The sequence below is a fragment of the Pezoporus flaviventris genome, unplaced genomic scaffold, assembly GCF_033815535.1.
Source record: "Pezoporus flaviventris isolate CSIRO_AGI_PZ_B2104156 unplaced genomic scaffold, CSIRO_AGI_Pfla_v1 ptg000026l, whole genome shotgun sequence".
NCBI lineage: Eukaryota > Metazoa > Chordata > Aves > Psittaciformes > Psittacidae > Pezoporus > Pezoporus flaviventris.
Window position 1 is genome coordinate 595,814 of NW_026892574.1, and position 21,509 is coordinate 617,322.

Below are 21,509 nucleotides of genomic sequence, written 5' to 3' on the forward strand. Positions count from 1 at the left end.
CGGTCCGGCGACGTGACGCAAGAGCGCCTCCCGCCTGCGGGCCGGTGGGCCAATCGCCGAGGGCGGCGGCGGGGCGCGCGCAGCCAAGCCCCGCCCCCTGCCGTGTGGAGCGGGTGCGCGCGCGCGCGGGCGGGCAGCGCCGCATCCCGGCGGCAGGAATAACGGGGATAACGGGAGCGGGTGCGCGGATGGATGGATGTACGGATGGATGAGTGTAGGGATGTACGCGGGCAGTTATCCCGCAATCACAGCACACGCGTCCGCCCGGTAAAGACCGTGGTACTTTAATGAGCGCCCCGTGGTACAGCGCGAGCCGCCTCAGAGGTCCGCGCGGGCGCCCGCGGCCCGCGGCGCGTACTTGGGCATCAGTTCGTGGATCCTGCGGATGAAGTCGGACTTCTCGGCGCAGCCCTTGCACGCCTCGCCCCAGTCCTCCAGGATGCGTCGCAGCTCCTTGACGCGCAGCTTGCGCAGGTCCGCGGTGCTCAGGTCGATCTGCTTGTCTGCGGGGAGAGCAGAGCCGCGCTCAGCGGGGGGCCGTTCGTGTGCGGGCACGGCGAGGAGAGGAGCCCCGCGGCTGCGGCGGAGCGCGGTACGGGAGGAGAGGGGGCAGAAGGCACCGCCGAGTTAGGCTTCTGACAGCAGAGGACGGTTTTAAACACTAAAAGTCATTGTTAGAAGCCAGGAGGTTGGGGTGCAGCTTAGATGTAGGAGTTCCACAACAACCCTGAAAGCCCCTTTATTATCTGAGCAGCAGTATTTCAGTTCTCTCTTAAAAGACAAATAGAAGGTAGCAGAGTGATTTCAGAGGAAAGGCAAACGATGACAACAAAAAGCTTGTTAGGAAGCAACAGGACATTAGTAAGAGAAAAGAGAAGTATAAAGACCCACAATCCAAGGGGTGTCTCCAGGGAAGAGAAGGACAGAGGTACAGAAAAGCAGCCAGAAGGAGGCATTTCCCAGACTTCTTCATATTAGTCTTTTCAGGAGGAACACACTGGAGCACACAGGAACGTGAGAGGTCAAGGAACGTGCTAAGAAACAGAGTGCTACATACTCTGAGCAGACACCAGAGGTGAGGAAGAGGTGTTTATCGACCCATTGCCACAACCTGGGGTTACAGAGCTCAAACCTCAGCCCCAGGACAAGTCTTACTGCACATACCCTCCAAGATAGGTTACTCCAAATTGTGGCCTGGGCACAGTAGTGCAGATAGGCCTAAGAGTTACTCAGCCCAAGGCAGATCAGAGGCTCTACAGGAGCTAAAAAGGGTTAGTAGCAAAAACCTTACCCGAGCATCTCCATAAAACCCTCGAGGGTGCTCATGGCGGGCAACCCACGTTGTGCAATTACTCAGGGTAGCGATCTTGCTACGGAATTTAGGAATGAGCAGCTTCAGGGTGCTGTTGTACCCCAAATGATCCACACCCCAGAAAAGCACAGGCATTTCCTCTTGTGTTGGCCACTCACCGTATTTTAGTTCACAGATCTGACTGTCTTTCTTCTTTAGCTTCTCGCAGATCTTTTCCACGGGGATGTGATGACTCATGGGCTTTGATACCTCGTTAATGATTTTGGTGGCTGCATCACTTGTGGCGCCAATATAATAGCACTAGAAGGGAGAAAAGAATGAGGTAGGCATGCACAGAAAGATGCTTCTAAAAGGAGTTTTTGGCCCATCTTCTCGCTTGGTTTTACTGTTACCAAACCTTTCCAAGGGACTGTTAAAGACAGGGAAAAGGAAGCCTAACACTGAGTCCAGGGTGCTGAGCAGACTCTTCCCATCACACTGCAGTTAAAGCTGGGCAGGCTGGTCATCTTGTTTCTCAGCTCTTTAAAAAATGGAGTTGGATTCCGAGTAGTTTTCTTTGCTCAAGGAGGAAGACTTTTTGAAGTGCTCCTCTCTGATGGTGTCTCTCTGAAGTTTTCTTCTGAGGAGAGCTCAGGGCCTCTTCCCTGGGACTCTTCATTTGCTGACTGCCCTCTCTCTTTAGTTAGGACAATTTGAGGTTTCCTTTATTTAGTTTTCAGGTAAACAGCCAAAGAACATAAGTATTTTAACAGCTTATATAGCACCCCAAATACAGTTTAAGGCACAAGCAAGCCCTACAGCAAACAAAAACTGTAATCCCCAGCACTTCAGTAACGTGGAGGAAGAAGGTCAGCCAGTTAAGATGTCTGTTGACAGACTGGGGGCTTTGGGGGTGGGGGAGTGGGCTTAAGGTGAAAAGGTTGAACACCTCAAGTACTCTCTTATATAAAAAATACAGGACCAATTGTGCCCACAAAACTAGGAAGAGCTGGTAAACCAAATCATACAAACGCAGAAGCACCAGTTTCCCTGCGTTTGCCAAGTATTCTACAACTTACTCCCTCACGATGCAAGTGTCACTGAACTGTACTACTCACCAGGCGATTCTCTTTGCCTTTTGCTTCTTTGCAGGATTTTAAGAGCTCCTTCTCAATACTGGCAGGTGTGAATTCAACGTCGTTGTCCTTTAGACTCTGGTAGAACCTTCCCAGGAACACGACGCACACTGGAAGGGAAGATGGACGGAGTTACCCACCACTGCAGTAACCTCACAGCAGCTCTTAGAGGGCACTCGCAGGGAAACAGAATAAGGGATTTGGAGAACAGAACTTCTAGAAGCTGCATTAGCAGCCAGTGACTTCACATGTATGTCAGTAAGTCTTTCAAAGCACATGAGAATCAACAGTGTGCCCTGGTATTTTTGGTGGGGTTCCAACCATCTGAGAAACCAGATCCATGGAAGTGTCCAGTGTCTGCATGCTGTCCTGAGTGAGCAGCAGGATCCTGCTGAGGGATACAAGACAAAGGAGTAGAAACTTAATTCTCTCTCTTACTGCCGCTGCTTTGGGCTTCAAAACCAGTTGTGACTGAAAACCAACTCCCTCTACATAATCTCGTTAAGACTCCATGTGTGCTGTTTTTAGCAATACAGTGTCACTGGTTATCAAGTTGGGTCAGTTCTTAAGTTATTTCCAAAAGAAAAACAAATTATGTGATCAAACACTTTGTCCACTTGATGTATTTCTTCTCTTAAGTCCCACAAGCTTCTGAATTGGTTTCAGACTGGAACAAGGGAAAGTCTTAAAGATAACAGAACTCCCACAAGCACACCAGCAGTTGAGAGGACAGATCCAAGCTCCTGCCTGTGGGGAGGGCACCTGCAACGCAGTCATCATACTTCCCTTTGGCCGCCGTCACTCTGCACACTTCCAGACTGAGCACAGCACTGTGTGCAGCAGGGAGGAGAGCAGATGCCTATGGTAACCACAACACACAGGATCCGTGTGATGGGGTGACTGAGGGACACTGCGAGTTCATTGAGTGCCAGATTTCGCTTTCTGCTGCTCGCACACTCGCCTGCGAACATTGGCATCACCTGGACTGAGAACTCCATGGCCCCAGTTCCTGCAGAGGGGTCTGTGGGGTCTCACCACATCCAGAAAGAAGTGCCAGGCGCCGGCCTACCTCTAAGGGAAAGGCACAAGTTATGTCTTTTATGTGACTCCTTTACCCCACCAGGAAAGGACTGGCAGATATCATTGTCATTAGCAACCTGCATTCAACTCTGAACACACGCTGTGGCACAGGAGTTGGGCAGCTACAGGAAATCCAGTACGCTCATCATGAGACCAAGTAGAAACTTAACAGTCATTATATTGAATCTAGATTATTGGGCCATTTAGGAAAATACTGTTTTGCACACACCACCATCGTTTACCTCACATCGGTCTGTCCCCAGTCACAGACACACACTGATGTCCACTGTGCACTGTTTGGAAGTGAAAACCTTTGGAAAGAATAAAGATGCTGCAGGCAGCGGTACCGATGGCTACAGGACAGTAGAAACCCGTGTCCAACCTAGTGCCGGGATAGCAGCCGAAAGTTTGATTTCTATGTTCCCTCCCCCTCCGTCTTACTGTTTCTCTCCCTACAAAAAGGAGGGAGGGATGAGTGTTAGTACCACAAGCTCCCAACCAGCAGCCCCATCTCAGGTGTTTTTCTTGCTTCCCCTGGGAAATCTCTCCTGTTCCACCAAGCAAGAGCAGTTTAATTTGCTGTGCAGCTCAACAGCTTCCACCCCAGAGGCTTTCGTATCCAGGTGGCAGGTAAAGCCCAGTTCGATGGAGATGGGCTGAGCACCGCTGCTGGCGTTACACATTCAAGGGAGGACGCCCAGTGCTCCAGCAGCCAGGGGCAAAGCCAAGGTAAACGTAATGCTGTGGTGAGCAATGGAGAGCCGGTGAGTGACCGCACTCGCTGCCCCGTAGCTCGAGCGCTCCGATCGCTGTTTCCCGGCTCGAGAGGCTGGCGGGGAGATGCCCCGCGCCGCCAAAGCCGAGGCGCCGATATCCCCTCCCGACAAGGAGACGACCCGGTGGTCTCCAGGGGTCAGCGCTTCCCCTTCCCGCGGGAGCTCTGCGCTGCCGCCACCCTCCTTGATCACAGACCGGCAACTTCCCGACGCGGAGCTCCCGGCCCCATCCCGCGGGACACTCGGGCCCCGCCCCGGGCCAGCTCCCCGGCACCCGGAGCAGCGCTGCCGGGCGGCCCGCCGGCGCTCGGGCACTCTTTGGAGACTTTTCTTGTCCCGGGAGGAACCGCCCCCACGGCCCGGCCCGGCCCCGGCGGCGCAGGGCTGCCTCTGCCCTCCGTCGGCGGGGCGCGGTATGGCCGGAGCCCAGCGCTGAGGCCCGCAGCGGGGCTGCTCCGCTTCCCGGCCCGTCGCTCCAGCGGGCGAACCGGGCTGCGGGAAGCATCAGTAAGGAGCGGCCTCACCTCACAGGGCCCAGGGGCCACCAGCCGAGCCAGGCAGCGCCGGGCCCGCCCCCCCTCCGGGCCGGCCGCACTCACCCTCGCACTCCCCGTCGCGCAGGGCCCGGCTGCCGGCCGGCAACAGGAGCAGGGGCAGGGCCAGCGCCGCCCAGAGCCCGTGGGCCGCCCGCATCCCGCCTCACTCGGCAGCCCGCGCGCACTGCGCCCGCCGTACCGGCACCGGCACCGTCGCCCCCGCGCCGGCTCTGCCCGCCACTACCGCCCCATTGGCCCGCTCCCTGCCCGGCTTCCACGCTGCCTGCTCCCATTGGTCGCTCCGTGGCCTCCACGGGAGAGTTGGCGGCCGCTGATTGGAGGAGAGGGGGGGGAATGCCGGCTCGAGGCGAGGTTCTCCGCCTCTTTCAGCCGCCATTTTTATTAAGGGCAAAACGTCCTCGTGCGCTTCTTCCCGCCTGGCTGTGGGCGCCATCTTGTAGAGGGGCAGATTCTCACACCTGTGGCGGGGTTGTGTTGGGGGGTCAGACCTTGCTCTGGGGCCGAGCCGAGCGGCACGGTGCGGGAGGAGCTCTTTGTCTGCAGGCCGTGTCGGAGTGTGAGGTGAGGTGTGAGGGGTGAGGTGTGAGGTGAGGTGTGAGGTGAGGTGTGAGGTGAGGTGTGAGGTGAGGTGTGAGGTGAGGTGTGAGGTGAGGTGTGAGGTGAGGTGTGAGGGGTGAGGTGTGAGGTGAGGGTGAGGTGGATGCCCGCCTGCTGCCCTCGAGCAGCGTGGGGTTTGGTGCCTGTGGGAGCTGCAGGCTCCTGTGGGCTGAGGGTGTGTGGTGAGAGGCTGGGTGAGGCGTTCAGCGGGGCCATGAAGAGTGCAGCCATGCTTCTCCTCAGCCTTGGGGTCCACGCTGGTGAAGCCCTTTACTGGTGCCTTGTGGTTATGCTTGTATGCCCTGTGAGTTACAAAGCCGATTTATTTGAGGGGATAGCTGGAAGGTGGGTAGTTACAATAGGAACCCGTGTGCTGCTTGTTACTGGCTTCGTGGGTGGCTGTTCTGCAGAGTCAAGCAAACAAATTCATTTAAATTTATTTTATTTATTTACTTTTTAAGTTCTTGCTAACCCAGTTACTGGCCTGTTGCCTTTCATTCCCACATCCCTTTGAAACTGCAGTCAGTGTGAGGAGCATGCACCTGTATGTCTAACTGTACGCATTTTAGGATGTCGGTTTAGTAAAAGAAGGTAGAGACAAAGTCATATAACCCTGTGCTACAGCTTGGTGAGTTCTTTGGCACAGGAATACTACAGAGGTAGCCCAGCTGCTCCAAGTAAAGCCATGATCTGTGGGGAATTTTCCAGTCTCTAAGCCTGAATTTTCTTGCAGGTCATCAGCTGCCAATTATAAGCCTGATGAGGTGAGAGGCAGGGGAGGAGGAACAGCTGGGTTCAGCCAAGATCACCTCGCAGGTGAGTAGTAATTAGGATGCCGTCTCACCAGTGTGAATAAATAACCTGTGGTTACCGGGCAGAGGGGTGGCTTTTCACCTTTCTAGATCTTGTTATTGCTCAAAATGGGTTTGTTAAGTTTGGTAGTGGTATTGCTGCCTGTGTTTTAAAAATCAGCCCATAATGATTCCCACCATTACTCCATATTGATGTACTTCAGAAGGTTATTGGCTTTTCTGAATTTATGCTGATTGCCCACAGAAGTCACTTCAGTGGTTTATGTTACTTACATTACCCTTGTTTCTTACCAGAATAGTGGCCAAGAGAGCTGTAAGATGAAGTGGCTTATTAATTAGTTGGAAGTAGGGCTTAAACTTCCTCCTTATTGTGAAGCTCCTGAATTCTCCCAATTCTGAATTTAACTATCAAAGGAATGCAGTTACAAAACAGCTATTCAGACAAAGCAGGAATTTTTGACCCTTTTGTAGGACGGGCTGTGTGACAGGATACGAGTGATTTTTATTTGGGTTTGGGGAATGATCCTCTCTGTGTATTTCAGTATAGGATCCCCAGATGACTCTTTGGAAAAACAAAGACTTCTTTTGATTATTTCCCACCCACCCCCTTCTTGTTACTCGTAGTTTATCTTCTAGCCTTCCAGCAGCTAGGAAGGGTTGCCTTCATTTGACCTTTTGCCTCTCTTTTGGTCCCTGGCAAGGAAGGTTTCTAGGGTTCTGTTCATTCTACCATCCTCCAGCCATTGTTTCTCTGGCGCATTAGGGATTTGTCATGTCCAAAACATGGATGATAGACAGTTTGTGCAGGTCCTCAGTGGTGTTGGGACATTCTGACTTTTACCAGTCTAAGTTGGATGGGTGTTGGAAAAGCAAAAAACTGCCTATTTCTGCCCACTCCCCCTTTCTTTTGCTTAAATGTATTCCTTGATTTCTACCTGTATAAGCAGTAAGTGGAAATATTCAGAAGACTGGTTGAGCCCCAGAGTCATGGCTCAGTATACTTTTGGTTGCATGAAGATCCATGGTTCCTAATGTCTGTCTTTCAAGTGTGATTGAGCTGAGGATTTGGTTTGGGATGCAAAAGTCGGTTGCTTTTATTGTTTAAAAACCCCTAGGTTGTGAAGGAAGCTTTAGCTCCTGTTTTACTGCTGTTTTAATGTTTGAGTTACAACTATAGCTGCAGGAGGATATTAATTAATTCCCTCTTCAAAATAAATAGGGATCTTACAAGAACAAGGAGGGAAATGAGGTCGTCTTGTATGTGAGAATTTGAGGTAGACAAAACTTGGGTGGAGCTTTACATTATTATTACGAAGACGCAAAGGATGTAGGAGCCAGTGATGAGGGTTTCTAGTCCTGTCCTGAATTGTGCAATTAGGTTGATTAAACAGAAAGTATTGGCTCTCTTTTGAGGAGGTTGCTACTGTTGTGTCCATTATACACCCTGCAGGATACTGTGAGAGACGTAGGTGGTTGTGTTTGTTCCCCATGCTCGTGCAAATGTTTGACTGTGGGTTTGGTCATAGCATTAGCTAAGCCAAATAGAAGTGAAGTCCTGGGAAAAAGGAGAGTTGCTGTACCAGTACCTGAAGGGGCTGACAAGGATGCAGGAGAGGGACTCTTCATCAGGGACTGTAGTGATAGGATGTCATGAAACTGAATGTTTAGGATTGCTAAAAGAATAATGGACAGAGTTACTAACAAAAGTAATTTTAATAGAAATTTATAAATATGTGGTTCAACAGAATTCAATGGCAAGGTTTGCTCTGTTATGTACAGGGAGAGATCGTGTCTGAATTGGTGATGATTTAGACAGGCTTGGATTGAGGACTAGCCTTAGATTTGTCTCCAGAAAACCCCTGTCTCCATAGCTCAAAAAAGGGTCGATACTCCCCTTCATGCTTTCATTACAGCTAAATCACTTTGTAGTTGATCACTTGCACTGGAATAAAAATGTAAAAATATGTGGAAGAAATCCTGTCAGGCCACTCCTGTTGCAGGAATTAAAATGTCCTTATCCTGGGATCACATCTTTGCTGGTGAATAATTTACCATCTCAAAAGAACTCCTGATATGATAAGGGAGTATCCAAGTTTTCTTGTTATCTGTGTGGAGCTTCCCTTAGGCAATTAGAGTTCCTGATACAGCCAGGAAGCACCCATCCATCCAACTCCTGCCATCTGTCCAAAGGCTGGGGCCTAACAGAAATTCTTGTGGAAGCAGAGGGATACAGAAGAGAGAGGGAGGGATGCACCACCACATAGGGCAAGGGGCAATGGGTTCAAACTTAAATAGGAGATTTAGGTTGTATGTAAGGAAGAAATTCTTTACTGTGAGAGTGGTGAGGCACTGGAACAGGCTGCCCAAAGAAGTGTGAATGCCCCATTCCTGGCAGTGTTCAAGGCCAGGTTGGACAGGGCTTGGAGCAACCTGCTGTAGTGTAAGGCATCCCTGCGTGTGTCAAGGGGTTGGAACTGGGTGATCTTAAGACCCTTTCCAACCCAGACCTTCTATGATTTAGAGCTGGAACGTGGCTGAGTGAGGAGTAAACCCCTAACGACTTCTGGTAATAATTTTTGCAGACTTTTGGAATCAGGTGTGATGATACCACAGAGTGCTGTGATTATTGATAAGCAGTCTGCTAGGAATTTAGTGTTACATGTGACTGTATAGAATGTAGACCTGTGACTCCATTTTTCTAGGGCATTGGTGGTTTTACAGTGAAGGCTAGGCATTATTCCGTTGTATCTGGGCATGTGTGAGAGAGAGAAGGGTGGGTGACATAATTAATACCTAAACAGAATATCTGTTTTCAATTCTGCATGCAGAAAAGGGCATGGTTAGGGAGAAGGAACTGCTGGAAGCAGAAGTTGATTCCAGCGTTGAAATGGTTTGCTTCTGTTCCCCGTTGATAAAGCCAAAGTTGGGATTCAGGTTGTTTCTAACTGGGCAGTTGCTATAGCTGAAAATGCTATTAAGAAAATGAAGAGGAACCAGGTAGCTATAAATGTTTGTTTTGTGCTGAGGGCTCCTGCAGTACATCTCCTTGGCGGTCCAGTAAGTACAGAGGGTGGGGCTAATGGGGGAGTTGACTATGCTCAGCTTTTTAAATAGTGGCCTGATAAGAAGAGGTCATAGAATCCCAGAATGGTTTGTGTTGGAAGGGACATTAAAGCTCATCCAGTTCCAGCCCCCTGCCACAGACAGGGGCACCTCCCACTAGACCAGGTTGCTCCAAGCCCCGTGCCATTTGGCCTTGAACACTGCCAGGGATGGGGCTGCCCCAGCTTCTCTGGGAAAAGTGTGCCAGGGCCTTACCAACCTCACAGTGAAGGATTTATTAGTAATATCTAATCTAAATCTACCCTCTTCCAGTTTAAAGTCATTACCCCCTCCTTTGATTACTACACTCTATGATGAAGAGTCCTTCCCCACCTTTCTTGTCTGCCCCTTTAGGTACCAGAAGGCTGTTCGAAGGTCTGTCTGAATCCTTCTCTGGGCTAACCACCCAGCCACTACAGGCTTACAGGGGTATAGTAGCATGTTCAGAGTCAGCTGGAGAGTTCACTTGGCTTGGTAGCTCTGTGGGGGCTGGAGTTGTTAGAGGGTCAAGTTAGGTGAGGGATAGAAGCTGTGTGTTCATGGTGAGGCTGCTCTGTGGACTGGACTTTTGCTGGCTTTGCAGTCTGAGAATGCAAATCAGTGTATTGCTGTCAGAGTGGATGAGGGGTTCAGCTTCAGGGGTTAGACTGTGAGGACAGTGTGTGCTTTTTCAGGGTGGAGGTGAAACCATGTTGTTAGTTTGGTGGAAAAATGCAACACATTATTGCTGTGAACAAATGCTGAATAGAAGCTGGAGTGTAGTGGAACTACTACTATTCCAAATTTTGTTTTGATTTATGTAAGATTGATATTAAGGCCCGTGAGAAGGGAGAAGCAGTATGTGAATTATAATAGTAAGGAGAACGCCTGCAGTTAGGGCCTCTTGGCACTGGCCTAGGTAGTGTGTGTGTATATATCCTTCTGAATATTGGCTGTGTGTCTGTGATTTGTTAAGAGCCTACAAATAGAGACATATTTATGTAGAGGCGTAGGGGGCTGAATCTTTGTTTTGTCAGCTTGATAACGATAGCCGACTGAAAGGAGAGCTGTAAGGTAGTGTTTCTTGTAGATTAGGTGCTTAGTGACATGGTTTAGTGGAGGACTTGGCAGTGCTGGGTAAGCTTGGACTTGATGATCTTAAAGGTCTTTTCCAGCCTGGTTGATTCTATGATTCTGTGGTTCATACTGAGTTGCACAAGTCATAGATTAAATTTTGATGAAGTATTTTTTTAATTTAGCTAAGGAGAGGTGTTTGAATGTGGTGTTCAGATTTCAGTCTGACCAGTGTCTCCCTGGCTTCAGACATTAGTGGTGCGAGACAGGAGCCCAGGAAGCAGTTGTCCTGCAGCCGGGCTCTGTCGGGCAGCCGGGCTCTGTCGGGCAGCCGGGCTCTGTCGGGCAGCCGGGCTCTGTCGGGCAGCCGGGCTCTGTCCTGCAGCCTACCCTGTTTAATGTGTTTTTTTAAATGACCTGGAGGAGATGAGAAGGTGATTGTTTTTCATAACATTTATAGATGACATGTAATATGTCTCATGTTACATGGTTTTCGTAAGATTTATAGCAGAGAAGACACTACATCGGAGGGCAGGGCTGCCATGCCAAGTTACCTAGACTGGCTGGAAGCATTGGCCAAAGGAACCTCATGATATCCAATCAGGAAGTACACAGAGTCTTTCCCCTACAGCAGACAAAAGCCATAGACCAAGACCAGGGATTGCCTACGTGGGGAGCAGCTCTGTGGGAGGCTCTGGTGTTCCTTGGGTTACTCTAGGCAAAATATCAACATCTTTAAGGCCACCAGCATCTTGGGCTGTGTCCTGGGTTGAGCAGTAGCAGTCATGTTTTTCCTTTGTGTTAGCTGGTGCAGTGCTGTGTTTTGACTTCCAGCCTGGGAACAGTGTTGGTGAAGCCGATGTTTTCGGTTGTTGCTAAGTGATGTTTACCCTGACCAAGGACTTTGTGAGGCTCATGCTCTGCCAGGGAGGAGGGGAAGCTGTGAGGAAGCAGAGATGGGGCGCCTGACCCGGGCTAGCCAGGGAGGTATTCCATACCACAGCACGTCATGCCCGGGGTGGGGGGTAACTGGGAGTTACCCGGAAGGACAAGGGGTTCTGGGTGGGACTCGTTTCTTGGCCGGTGGTATCGTATTCTCTTCCCTTGTTATTTTTCCTTGTTGTTGTTGTCGTTGGTGGTAGCGGTGGTGATTTGTGTTGTACATTGGTTGCTGGATTGTTCTTGTCTCAACCTGTGGGAGTTGCACTCTCTTGATCCTCCTCCCCGTTCCTCCAGGAGCGGGGAAGGGGAGAGCCCCGGTGGGGGGGGGCGGCGGCCCTCGATTGTTGTCAGCTCGGCACCACTTACTGGGAGTGAGTGAGCAAGTTGCCTGACTGGGTTTAAACCACGACAGGCTGTATGAGCAGGAGCACAGCTAGGGGAAATCATTATATCCTGCTCACCTCTTGTTACACCATATCCACACTACTTGTCCGGGTTTTGGTGCTCCACAATGCCAGAGATACATTTGCAAGTGACAGAAATTCAGTGTAGGGCCACGGAGATGGTTTGGGTTGGAGCACTTCTCCTCTTAGCAGAGGCTGATGGAGCTGGGCTTGTTCAGCCTAGACGATGGAGGGCTTTGCAGGGAGGATGTAACAGATTTGTACTGCCTATGGTGAGGTTTCCATGACACTATGGTGCAAGACAGGAGCACCGTATGAGGCAGTGGCCTCAAACATTGGGGTCAGGCTCAGTAGAAAGAGAAGCTTTGGCTATAATGTGACTCGGACATGGGAAGCTGTTTCCCAAGGTGTGTGTACTGCCGGGGATGGAAGTTTTTCATAATGTCCTGAGCTCAGATGTAACAGTAATTTTTCTCCTTAGTATGTGTCTGGTGCAGTGCTGTGTTTTCAAGTTTAGTCTGGTAACACACCAGTGTTTTAGTTGTTGCTAAATAATGCTTAGTCCGATCAAGGACTTCAGTCTCATGCTTTCTGCCGGTGAGGAGGGGCACGGGAAGCCAGGAGGGAGCAGAGACAGGACACCTTACCCAAACTAGCCAAAGAGGTATTCCATACCACAGCACATCATGCCCAGTATATTAACTGGGGGGAGTCACCCTGCAGGGCATATGGCTGCTTGGGTCAGGCTGGGTGTTGGTCAGCAGGTGGTGAGCAGTTGTGTTGTGCATCACTTGTGTTTGTTGTTGTTGGTTTGTTAGTTTTTTTTTTCTTTTCCTTTTTTAGCTTTATATTTTCTCCCCGTGTTATTTCCCTTATCATTATTATTGGTGGTAGCAGCAGTAGTTTTGTATTGCATTGTACTTTAGTTACTGGACTGTTAACTCAACCCGTGGGGTTTACAGTCTTTCAGTTCTCTTCCCCATCCCTCCAGGAGCAGGGGGGAGAAAGTGGGGGGATGGTGAGTGAGTGGTAGCATGGTTCTGAGTTACCAGCTGGGCTTGAGTCATGCCATAAACCCATTTGGATAAAACTGTGAGCAACCTGGTATGACTTTGCTTTGAATTGGATGTTCTAGAGATCTCAAGCAGGTTCCCTCCCAGCCTCAGTCAATCTTTCATTCCTTACCCTTCATGTCATGTCCTCAACGTTATGGAAATCACTCGGGTTCCACTGGGCTGTGAAAATACTCCACATTGGGTACAGGGCTGAATCACAGGCACCCTAGCCCGCCCCCATGATATCCTTGACCTCACCTGTCACTTAGTGGTTCAATTTTATTTTAATAAATAAATTAATAATTTATTTAAGTATTTGACTTGCACTGAAAAAGATTCTGGTTTTAACAGAAAGTAGATATTTTTTCTTCACTCTTGTTTAAAACTGAAGGCTTCACGTATCTTTTGTTGTGCCAAATAAAGTTTTCGATTCCTGCGCTTGGATCTGATTTATACAGCTGTTTTTCAGGTGTCAGGGGAACACTTTAGCTAAGCCACACTTTGGTACTTTAGATGCGCTTTGAAGTACTTTGTTACAGTTTTTCTCTTCTCATTATATTATTTGTATGTGGCATGGACTTAATGACAAGGGTGGTCTGGCAGTTTGTGTACACCCTGTGGGCAGCTGTTACTAGATCTTACTGCTAAATGTCTTTTGGTGCAAGTTTTGTTTTTTTTTAATTGGTTCCTCAAGACAGGATGGGAGAGCTTACTTTTTCTGTCTCATGTTCCTTGACATGCTTAATTAGTGGTAACAGAAGAAAATGCTCATCTTTGAGGTTACCTGTGTGTGGAAGTCACTGTGGCCTTTAATTCCCAAAAGCTGTGTTTCTGTGTGTATGATTACTATTCTTCCTCACCTATTCTGTTAAAATGATTGGTATTTAAATACCTAAGATTGAGAAATTACATCACTCCCAAAATGTCTTGCTATTGCAATAAAAGAAGTGATGTGTCACTCATCAAGTAACGACCTGTGCATTGACTTACATACAGGAGAGCTAATCGCTGATTCAGCTCATCTCTGAAAGTATTGCTTCGAGGCTGTGTCTCCAGCTGTTCCAGGTGTAAATGTAAATCCACCTGACTGGACTGGCTGGTGGATGTGCCTGGTGCTTGCTTTAAGAAGTTGATATTAAATAGAATAGTATACTGTCAGCTAAGAGAATAATGTGGAAGCTGTTTCCTCACAACGCTTAACAGCCACAAGGCCCTTTTGGCCACCCCCATTTTCCTCACTGACACAAAAATGGGAAGCGATGGCTGTTCCCACATTCCTTGTGAACCTGAGGGTTTAGCCTGAGGATAACCCTAGCTGGAAGACAACAATGAACATACAGCTCTACCGTTTTAATGTCAGGTATTAATCTTTAATTCCACATCACAGCAGTCGAGTGAATGGGTAAGGGAAAGAAACCCAAAACAAATGGTAGATATTTACATCTAAAATTCACACCACTTATTTGTTGGTTCTGGAAACATGCTATCACAATATATACAATGAAGTACCTTTAGGACACTTGTACAAATTATTTTGTTTCCTTTTAAATTGGATTTCCATTATAGATAAGATAGCTGTTTTCATTTTATTTTAAACATGAATACACAAAAGAGAAGTGGTTAGAGGTCTTTGCCTTTTTTTAAATAAGCACAGAATGCCAGAGGTTAAAAACACATTTACAGGGCAGAATACCAGTCAGACATCACAATCTATACATTTTTTGCTCAATTTCCTGTACAAATACACAGCATTCAAATGGGGGTATTTACAAAGAAGCATGATCAGAGGAAATTTTAAATATCACGTAATTTGTTTCCCAAAGGCTCTTGCTCTCTCCAGCCTCCCCAGTTTTGGCTGATTCTCCCACAGAAGGGATATGCAATATCCCTTACCTAAGAAAGGGTAAGTAAGCTAAAAACCAAAAGGAGGAAAAGAATCTTGGTCTTGCACATAGTAATAAACCCGACCCAACCACTGGAGAAAAACTGTGGGATTCAGAGAAATTGTTTTAATTGCTTTTCTTCTACTACTGTAGTTCCTTCTCATTTTTGTTTCAGATGGGGCCAGTGAGAGATTTGTAGCAGAATTCCACCAATTTTCTCAGGAGTACACATGCTATTTTGTTACGCAAAGAAAACCCAATGAAGGCAAGTACATATTAAGTTTGAATTACAGTTAGATATAGAATGACAAGGTCCTGTTCAAAACATCCTGTTGCTGTGGTTTATACAAGGAATCTTCAGTCCTGCTGGGCAAGTGCAACAGCTGCTGTTGCTTCCTCCTACTCCAGAACTGAGCTTGGTGTTGGAGTTGTACTATGCTGTAAGACACCTCACCCTACAGAGAAGTATTAGTTCCAAGAAGTATTAGTTCCGACATTCCCAAAATCTTAATTAAGTCTTTCTATCTTCTGTCCCCTTTAAGGCAAGCACTGAAAAGGGAGACAGAACACATGGTAGATACCAGAACAGTAACAGAAATTTAACTCCACAGAAGCTTAAATTTGGTAAATTCAGCGATTTATTCTGTCCTTCTCTGTGTGGCACTGCCATTAACAAGGCATTTATATACATGATCTGATTGATCTTCAAACCCTTACAAATACATAGTAATGTCAGACTCCCAAAATGGACTCACTGCTGTAGTACTATGTCTTTCATCAGAGCAGGATGGTATGTTTTGGGAGACTGATTAGAGCTCTAGTGGGCAGGTTTTCCAGCTGACTGGGACTTAGTCCCATGTTAGTTGCATTCTTGGTTTTATCTGCAAGACCTGCTGGGTTTTTGCAATAAGGAAGCTCAGTAAGTCACTACATTTACTGCTGTTAATCTTCCTGCCAAACAATAACAAAAACCAAACAAACAAACCCAAAAAAAACCATTAGGGGCAGGGGAGATGGAATTGAATACTTAGTTCTCTTGAAACCTTCACTTGAAGAGTCTCAGTCAGACTGGAGAATAGCATATATGAACATATTTCACTCACTTCTGAGGAATTATCTTGACTTACCTTCACCAAAAACATGATTTTGAGTTGAGTTTTCACATGTGTTCTATATCAGAGATCCAGCTTGGTTCTTTAATGGTTAGGACTGTCCTAGCATTGAAAAACTCCTTCCTGGTGGAGATGAAACACCCACTATAGGCCAGGTTTTATTATTGTTGTCTTAATTGTGAAGGATATAATGATTACAAGCAGCCTGTGTTAGTAACAAAATAGAGGAAGCAAGAGAGACTTTGTTCCAGCCAAACAGGCCATTTAAGAAACAAATTCATAACTTAGTAGTTTTGCATGGGCTAGAGCTTGAGAAAGAAAATAAACAAATCCTCTTAAAATCCCCTTCATACAACCGCCGAGTCCAGGCTTTGTACAAACAGACCATCTTTAGGAGAGTTCAGAAGCAATGTACTCTGCCCAGTCCTGTATTTAGAGGTAGTGCTAAAGGTGACCTGTAAAAGATTTATAATAATCCTTTTTTGCTTCTTTATGCTGTTTGTGGCATGAGAAACTCTGTGGTTAGGGCAAGAATTCAGTATAAAAATTGAGTGCTATTCCTGTTTCTGACACTAATTTCTATAGTGGAGGTAAGTCTCTGACCTGAATTTGCTTCAGATTTTTCAGTGGTAAGAAAGAGGGTGGTAGGTTCGCATCCTCTGGAGCATGCTTTGGAGTCGGTGGTGAAGGGGGTTCTAAGGAAGGCTGAGATGGGCATGGTCAGGGGAAGGAACGTTGCTTATCTAAATAAGTATTTGATACTCTCAATTAAAGTTTCTTGAAAAAATTTAGGAAAACAGGAATGAAAAGATTTCTTGGTGTTCTTTTCAAAGAACAGACCTTGGTTCTGTTACCCACAGAATTTTTTCCTGGTTTGTCATGTACTTGAACTAAGCAAATACTGATTAAAAGGCTTGTTTGGTGTTCATAGGCTTGTACTGTCTTCACCTCTGCATAGCTCTGTTTCTTGGGTTTGTTCCGGAATCTGTCAATAAAAACAAAGGCGGTGATGGAAGGGTTCGGGGAAGGCTGTATTGCTGCCTGAGGACAAAAGAAATCAACCTTCTAGAATAGAGAAGAAGCTAGTAAAGAAGAATCTTAAAAAGAAGAAGCTCTTAAAAACAAAGGTGGTGATGGAGGGGTTGGGGGAAGGCTGTATTGCTGCCTGAGGACAAAAGAAATCGACCTTCCAGAATAGAGAAGAAGCTCTTAAAGCTTCTTTATATGTTCTAAAGAAGCAAAAGAGGAAAGCAACATTTCTTCTTTACAGGTTGCCTTTAAGATCCCTGACTCTAGGGTGTACACTATATACTGGGCAGTTCTTGAATGTTGGTGTTCTCTGTCTACTCTGAGGGATGGAGATTCTTTCTGCACACCAGCTGCAGTGAGGTTTTTGGGGGGACCGAGGACATTATGATAACAGGGAATAAATCTCAGCTCCTGGGGGATGGAAGTTGGTGAGAACTGTGATGTTCAGCCCTGAGGCAAGGATTGTTGGATGTGATGCATGTAAGCCACCTTAACTTTCCTGGCTGGGTCAATCAACCAGCTTGTGGCATAAGAAACTCAATTTGGTTGTGTTTTTCTTTATTTTTTTTTTTTTATTTTTTTAACTGGAATAGAAATGCTGGTGTCAACAGCCTGCCCAAACCTGGGCATGGGAAAGGCCTACAATTAGGTTGCAGCTCCAATGGCTACTAACCCCCTCTCATTCTGTAGCACAGATGAATAGCACATGGTTCCAATGAGAAAGCAGGTTGGTTTAGCCAGTGAAAGCCAAATTTAAGAAATCAAACAGTACATAAAAAAACAAAGGAGGCAGAGTTTGTTGGAAATGATATCTTGGAAATCAGTGCATCAGCACTGGTTAGATTGCCTCAGCACCTATGAACCAACGCAGGGAGATCACTGCACAGATATGTACAATCCTGCTCTCAAAAGAGCCAATTTCTTCTTAGAATTTCTATCTTTCCACAGCCTGCAGCTCATGCACCTTCCAGCCTGACAGTTCATAGAATCCCTGATTTCAGCAATGAGCTTTCACTTCTGTACAGCAAAGAAATAGGTCCCTAGTGCAACTGCTTCTACTTGTGTGCGTCTCAGAACCAGGAGGAAAGCAGTTTCAAAATCAACTTGCCACATTCCCCCTTTTTTCCCCCTCTGCTTGAAAGTATATTTTTCAGCTTCTACCAGTCTCTATGGCTCATCTGCCATACGATGTGGTTAAGAAACTGCAGAAGGAGTAAACTGTCCACTGCACAGAAAGTTAAAAAACATAATGGAAAGGTGTAAAAACAAATTAAAAAGGAAAGCAGCAACCTCCCATGCTGGCCCGATTGCTCTGGGGCTCCAGACATAAACTTGCGGCAGTAGAAAATTGGTTTGCTGTTCTCCGAGTCCTCCTCTCTCTGCTTTGTAGTCAGACCTGGAATGATGATGCAGGCTGCTTACCAGGAGTTGTCCCTACTGCTCGCTGATGCCATGCTCCCATGCTACCCTGGCCTGCTCTTCCTTTCCACCACTCACTGGTTGGGACACTTTACGATGCAGTGGGCGGTGTTTGTCATCATCTTCAATGATCATCCCCTCCTCGTTCTCCATGTTTGGCAGCCGGGAGTGGTAAGGTTTGGGGGGTAGAGCAGGAGGGTCCATGGTGTCCTGAGGAATGACTCCAGTTGGAGCAGAGTGGCTTCGGCATGGCTGGGACTTGAGTGACTCTAGGACATCAGGCTCAGAGAGACTGTACCTGACAGGGAGGTAGGGTGTCTCTAGATCTTCATCAGTGTTCCAGGCCTGGCTGGGGACAGAATCCATGGTGTCTGTGCGAGGAGGTGGTTCAGAAGAATGTCCAAAATTGCTTTCACTCAAGGAAGAAACACCACTGCTGGCACTACCGGATAAAGTGGAGTTACTTCCATCTAGACCAGACTGCGGACTGGTGGGTGATGCAGGGATAGGATGAAGTGGGGACTGCCGGAGAAAAACAAAACCAGGTTACAATTGACAAAAGGAGGCAGTGATGCACCTTGTTCCACATTGCAGCTTTTGACAGTGATGTTAACAATGGTGCAGTTCTGTTTGTGTTCAGAATGTCAGTGATGATTGATTGCATTACATGTGCCCTCCCCTGACTTGTATGAAATTACCTCTTGTGGGCAGACAAGTGCATTTACCGCCACCAGAGCTGTTAAACAGTAGTTGAGGAGAAAACCGGGGTGCCTGCGTCACGGTATATGATGCAAAGAAGGAAAGTGAAAGAGCCTAGAACATGTGTAAGTTATTTCTATAGAATTCAACTCTGGAATAGGTCATGAGCTTTCAGTGGATTTTCTTATATGTAAGTTACTAGCATGTTAAAAACAATGTTTCTGTATTCAAAAGCTGCTTGGAGGGGGCAGAATAGGGGGACTCCTTCAGGAGTTTGTTATTTTTCCTCTACACCCCTCTCTGCTTTCCTGCTTTTTACCTTGCGCAACGTTCGTGCAGGCAGTGCCGGAGGAGCATCACTGAGCTGGTGATGGAAGGCATCAAAGTGCAGTGAGTAGTGTCCTGGAATGAGACAAGGATCAGAAATGCAGACTGATGTGCCCCACTGCAGCCAAAGAGCTGGGGTTTAGGCTCTGTAATGCCAGGTTACAGCTCCAAATGCTGGTAACTCCAACCTAGAGTTTCCTTTCTGACAAGTATTGTAGAGTGCATCTGTCATACACAAAATGCTAACGAGAAGCACGGTGATATTTCCACCCACCCCTGTTATCAAGGATCTCATGGCAAGGCAACAGGCTCATAAAACAATGAACTTTTGAGGTTTCATTTAATAGCTTTGTAACCTTAAATTACTACTAAATATGGTCACGAAGCCAGGCCAAGTTTCACACTCACACACCTAATTCTACTGCGAAAAGATACACTAGTCCATTATTACCGTGCGGACTGCAACAGATTTGAAGATTTTGAGAAAAAGAACTGAAAACTTTGTCCAGTGCAAACAGAGCAGACCAGGAAAGACTTTGGGGTTTTGTTTCTGATTCGTTTTCATGTGGTGGGGGGGGAAAAAGGCTACGGTCAGCTTTCAGATGGTGTAGATTTCTCTCCACAGGATTTATGCAGCAGGCCTACTGGGCATTTCCTTACCATGGGGCAGGCTTCGGGGAGGCACTGGTAGGGCCAAGATGCTCCCAACGTGGGCAGACAGGAATGGCAGGGTCTCTCTGGTTCCGCTGTCTAGGCTCCAGCTACTGGGCGCTGCTGGCACAGCTGAAGGATTGAAACAGATTTAACTTGGGAAATATAACAGGGGGGTTGTGGGGCTGGCCAGAAGGGACTGGCTTTCCAGTGGGCTCGTCAGCAGTAGAGAGACAGATCGTAGGGACTTGAACAGGAGGACTGAAAGCATACAAAGACATTGTCTAGTCTACAGTCTGTTAAGTAAGTTTATAGGTTGCTTAGTTAAGGAAGCAAGAGTTAGATGATTGTAGTGTTAGTCTGCCCATCTCCCTGCCATGACCCCTTGGCTCATTTCTCTCAGGTCTGAAGAGCAGTAGAAGCCTGCTAGGGTTTTTTTTTCTTGCAAACCACTGACAAAGCAGAAATGAAATCTCACTGATGGAACAGCACTTAGATCTCTGCTTGGTGGTAAGTGACGACAGAGCAGAAAGGAACATGTGGCAGAACCCACATGAAACACAGGAAGGCCTGTTGCTACACTACAGTGGCTAAGTGAACACTGAATAAAGGACATGAGGGAAGTCACACCTCAGTCTGTTGTTATGAAAGAAATCATGACTTTAAAGCCCTGATTTACTAAGCTACAGAGTTGATCAAGAATTTTGATCAGAGTTCAAGAGAGACAGCAGTTCAGACTCCTCGTATTAGTCACCTGAAGAGATCATGTCTTTGTTAATCAGGAAGTATAGAGAGAGGAAGGCTTTGCTCATGCAACAGATACTGAGTATGATTTTTGTGAGTCCGTTTTTTTTACAGAAATAAAAGCTGCTTCTAACATGAACAGTTTTCAAGATCTTGAGAATTCTGTCAACTTTAAACATTAAAATGCACCTTCCTTTCTTCCAAACACACTGCAAGACCTAATTAGTTCTGAGAAGACAGACAGGCAATAATGGTTATGTGTATTTAAAAACAATAAATGAGTTCTTCAGATTAGCAAAGAAAAAAGGAAAACAAAATAACTCAGTGAGGCCTACCAAAGAAAACTGAGATAAGAACAGCTGTTTCCATCTTCCATTTGGAAAATGGAAGCCTCGAGAAATGAACAGGGAATTTGACAGTTGAAGAAGATTTCTCCTTAATTAAAATCCCTGCAGCCATGTTTTGGCATGTTTCTTTTCTAAAATGACTCTGAAAGGTTGCTTTGGTGTTATTTTTTTCTCCTTAGTTCATGAGTTGACATGAACACAGGCTGCCTGAGACCTAAAACTCCCTACAGCAAAAAAGATTGCAAAGTGACAGCTTCATAAGACAGAAGAAACCCCATGAAGTAAATGTTTTTAAAGAGAGACCCTCAAACTGAGAAAGGCACACAAAGAAGACAGTAAGAATCTTGACAGAGAACAGGTTCAAACCAAGGGCTACATCTCAAGACAAGTAATGTGGCTTCAGGTGAATTTTCTGAGCACCCTGTACACATGCCAGAGTGCTCTCCTCTGCACTACTCCATTAGGTGTCAGCTAAAACAGAGGGACAAGATGC

General features: G+C 46.9%; 2 protein-coding genes and 1 long non-coding RNA gene across 11 annotated transcripts in view; 1 reads left to right on the forward strand and 2 right to left on the reverse strand.

Moving 5' to 3' along the window:
- Window positions 1-263: 263 nt before the first annotated feature.
- On the reverse strand, window positions 264-5,077 carry MANF (mesencephalic astrocyte derived neurotrophic factor). Its single transcript, XM_061458266.1, has 4 exons — window positions 4,883-5,077; window positions 2,410-2,537; window positions 1,471-1,612; window positions 264-503 (listed from the first exon to the last, which is right to left on the reverse strand). The coding sequence occupies exons 1-4, from the start codon at window positions 4,974-4,976 to the stop codon at window positions 319-321; spliced, it is 549 nt and encodes a 182-aa protein (XP_061314250.1). The 5' UTR covers window positions 4,977-5,077; the 3' UTR covers window positions 264-318.
- Window positions 5,078-16,591: 11,514 nt separating this feature from the next.
- Window positions 16,592-17,770, forward strand: LOC133271846 (uncharacterized). Its single transcript, XR_009744274.1, has 2 exons — window positions 16,592-16,817; window positions 16,940-17,770. It is a non-coding gene; the product is annotated as an uncharacterized LOC133271846 (long non-coding RNA).
- Window positions 17,371-21,509, reverse strand: part of DOCK3 (dedicator of cytokinesis 3) — a 203,559-nt gene continuing 199,420 nt past the window's right edge. For 7 of the 9 annotated variants that reach the window (XM_061458271.1, XM_061458276.1, XM_061458270.1 and 4 more), the window contains 3 exons: window positions 19,935-20,057; window positions 19,267-19,349; window positions 17,371-18,770 (listed from right to left, as the gene is read on the reverse strand). In XM_061458271.1, the coding sequence (XP_061314255.1) occupies window positions 18,264-18,770; window positions 19,267-19,349; window positions 19,935-20,057 (713 nt within the window). In that variant the 3' untranslated portion in view covers window positions 17,371-18,263. The remainder of the gene's footprint in view (window positions 18,771-19,266; window positions 19,350-19,934; window positions 20,058-21,509) is intronic. The other 2 variants (XM_061458275.1, XM_061458272.1) reach the window with 1 other exon arrangement.

What these genes read in the sequence shown, in the direction of transcription:
- MANF (XM_061458266.1), bottom strand. Translation starts at nt 4,976, where the DNA reads ATGCGGGCGGCCCACGGGCTCTGGGCGGCGCTGGCCCTGCCCCTGCTC. An exon ending in GCGCGACGGGGAGTGCGAGG is followed by an intron (nt 2,538 to 4,882) that starts GTGAGTGCGGCC and finishes CTTCCCTTCCAG; the next exon opens with TGTGCGTCGTGTTCCTGGGA. An exon ending in AAGGCAAAGAGAATCGCCTG is followed by an intron (nt 1,613 to 2,409) that starts GTGAGTAGTACA and finishes TCTCCCTTCTAG; the next exon opens with TGCTATTATATTGGCGCCAC.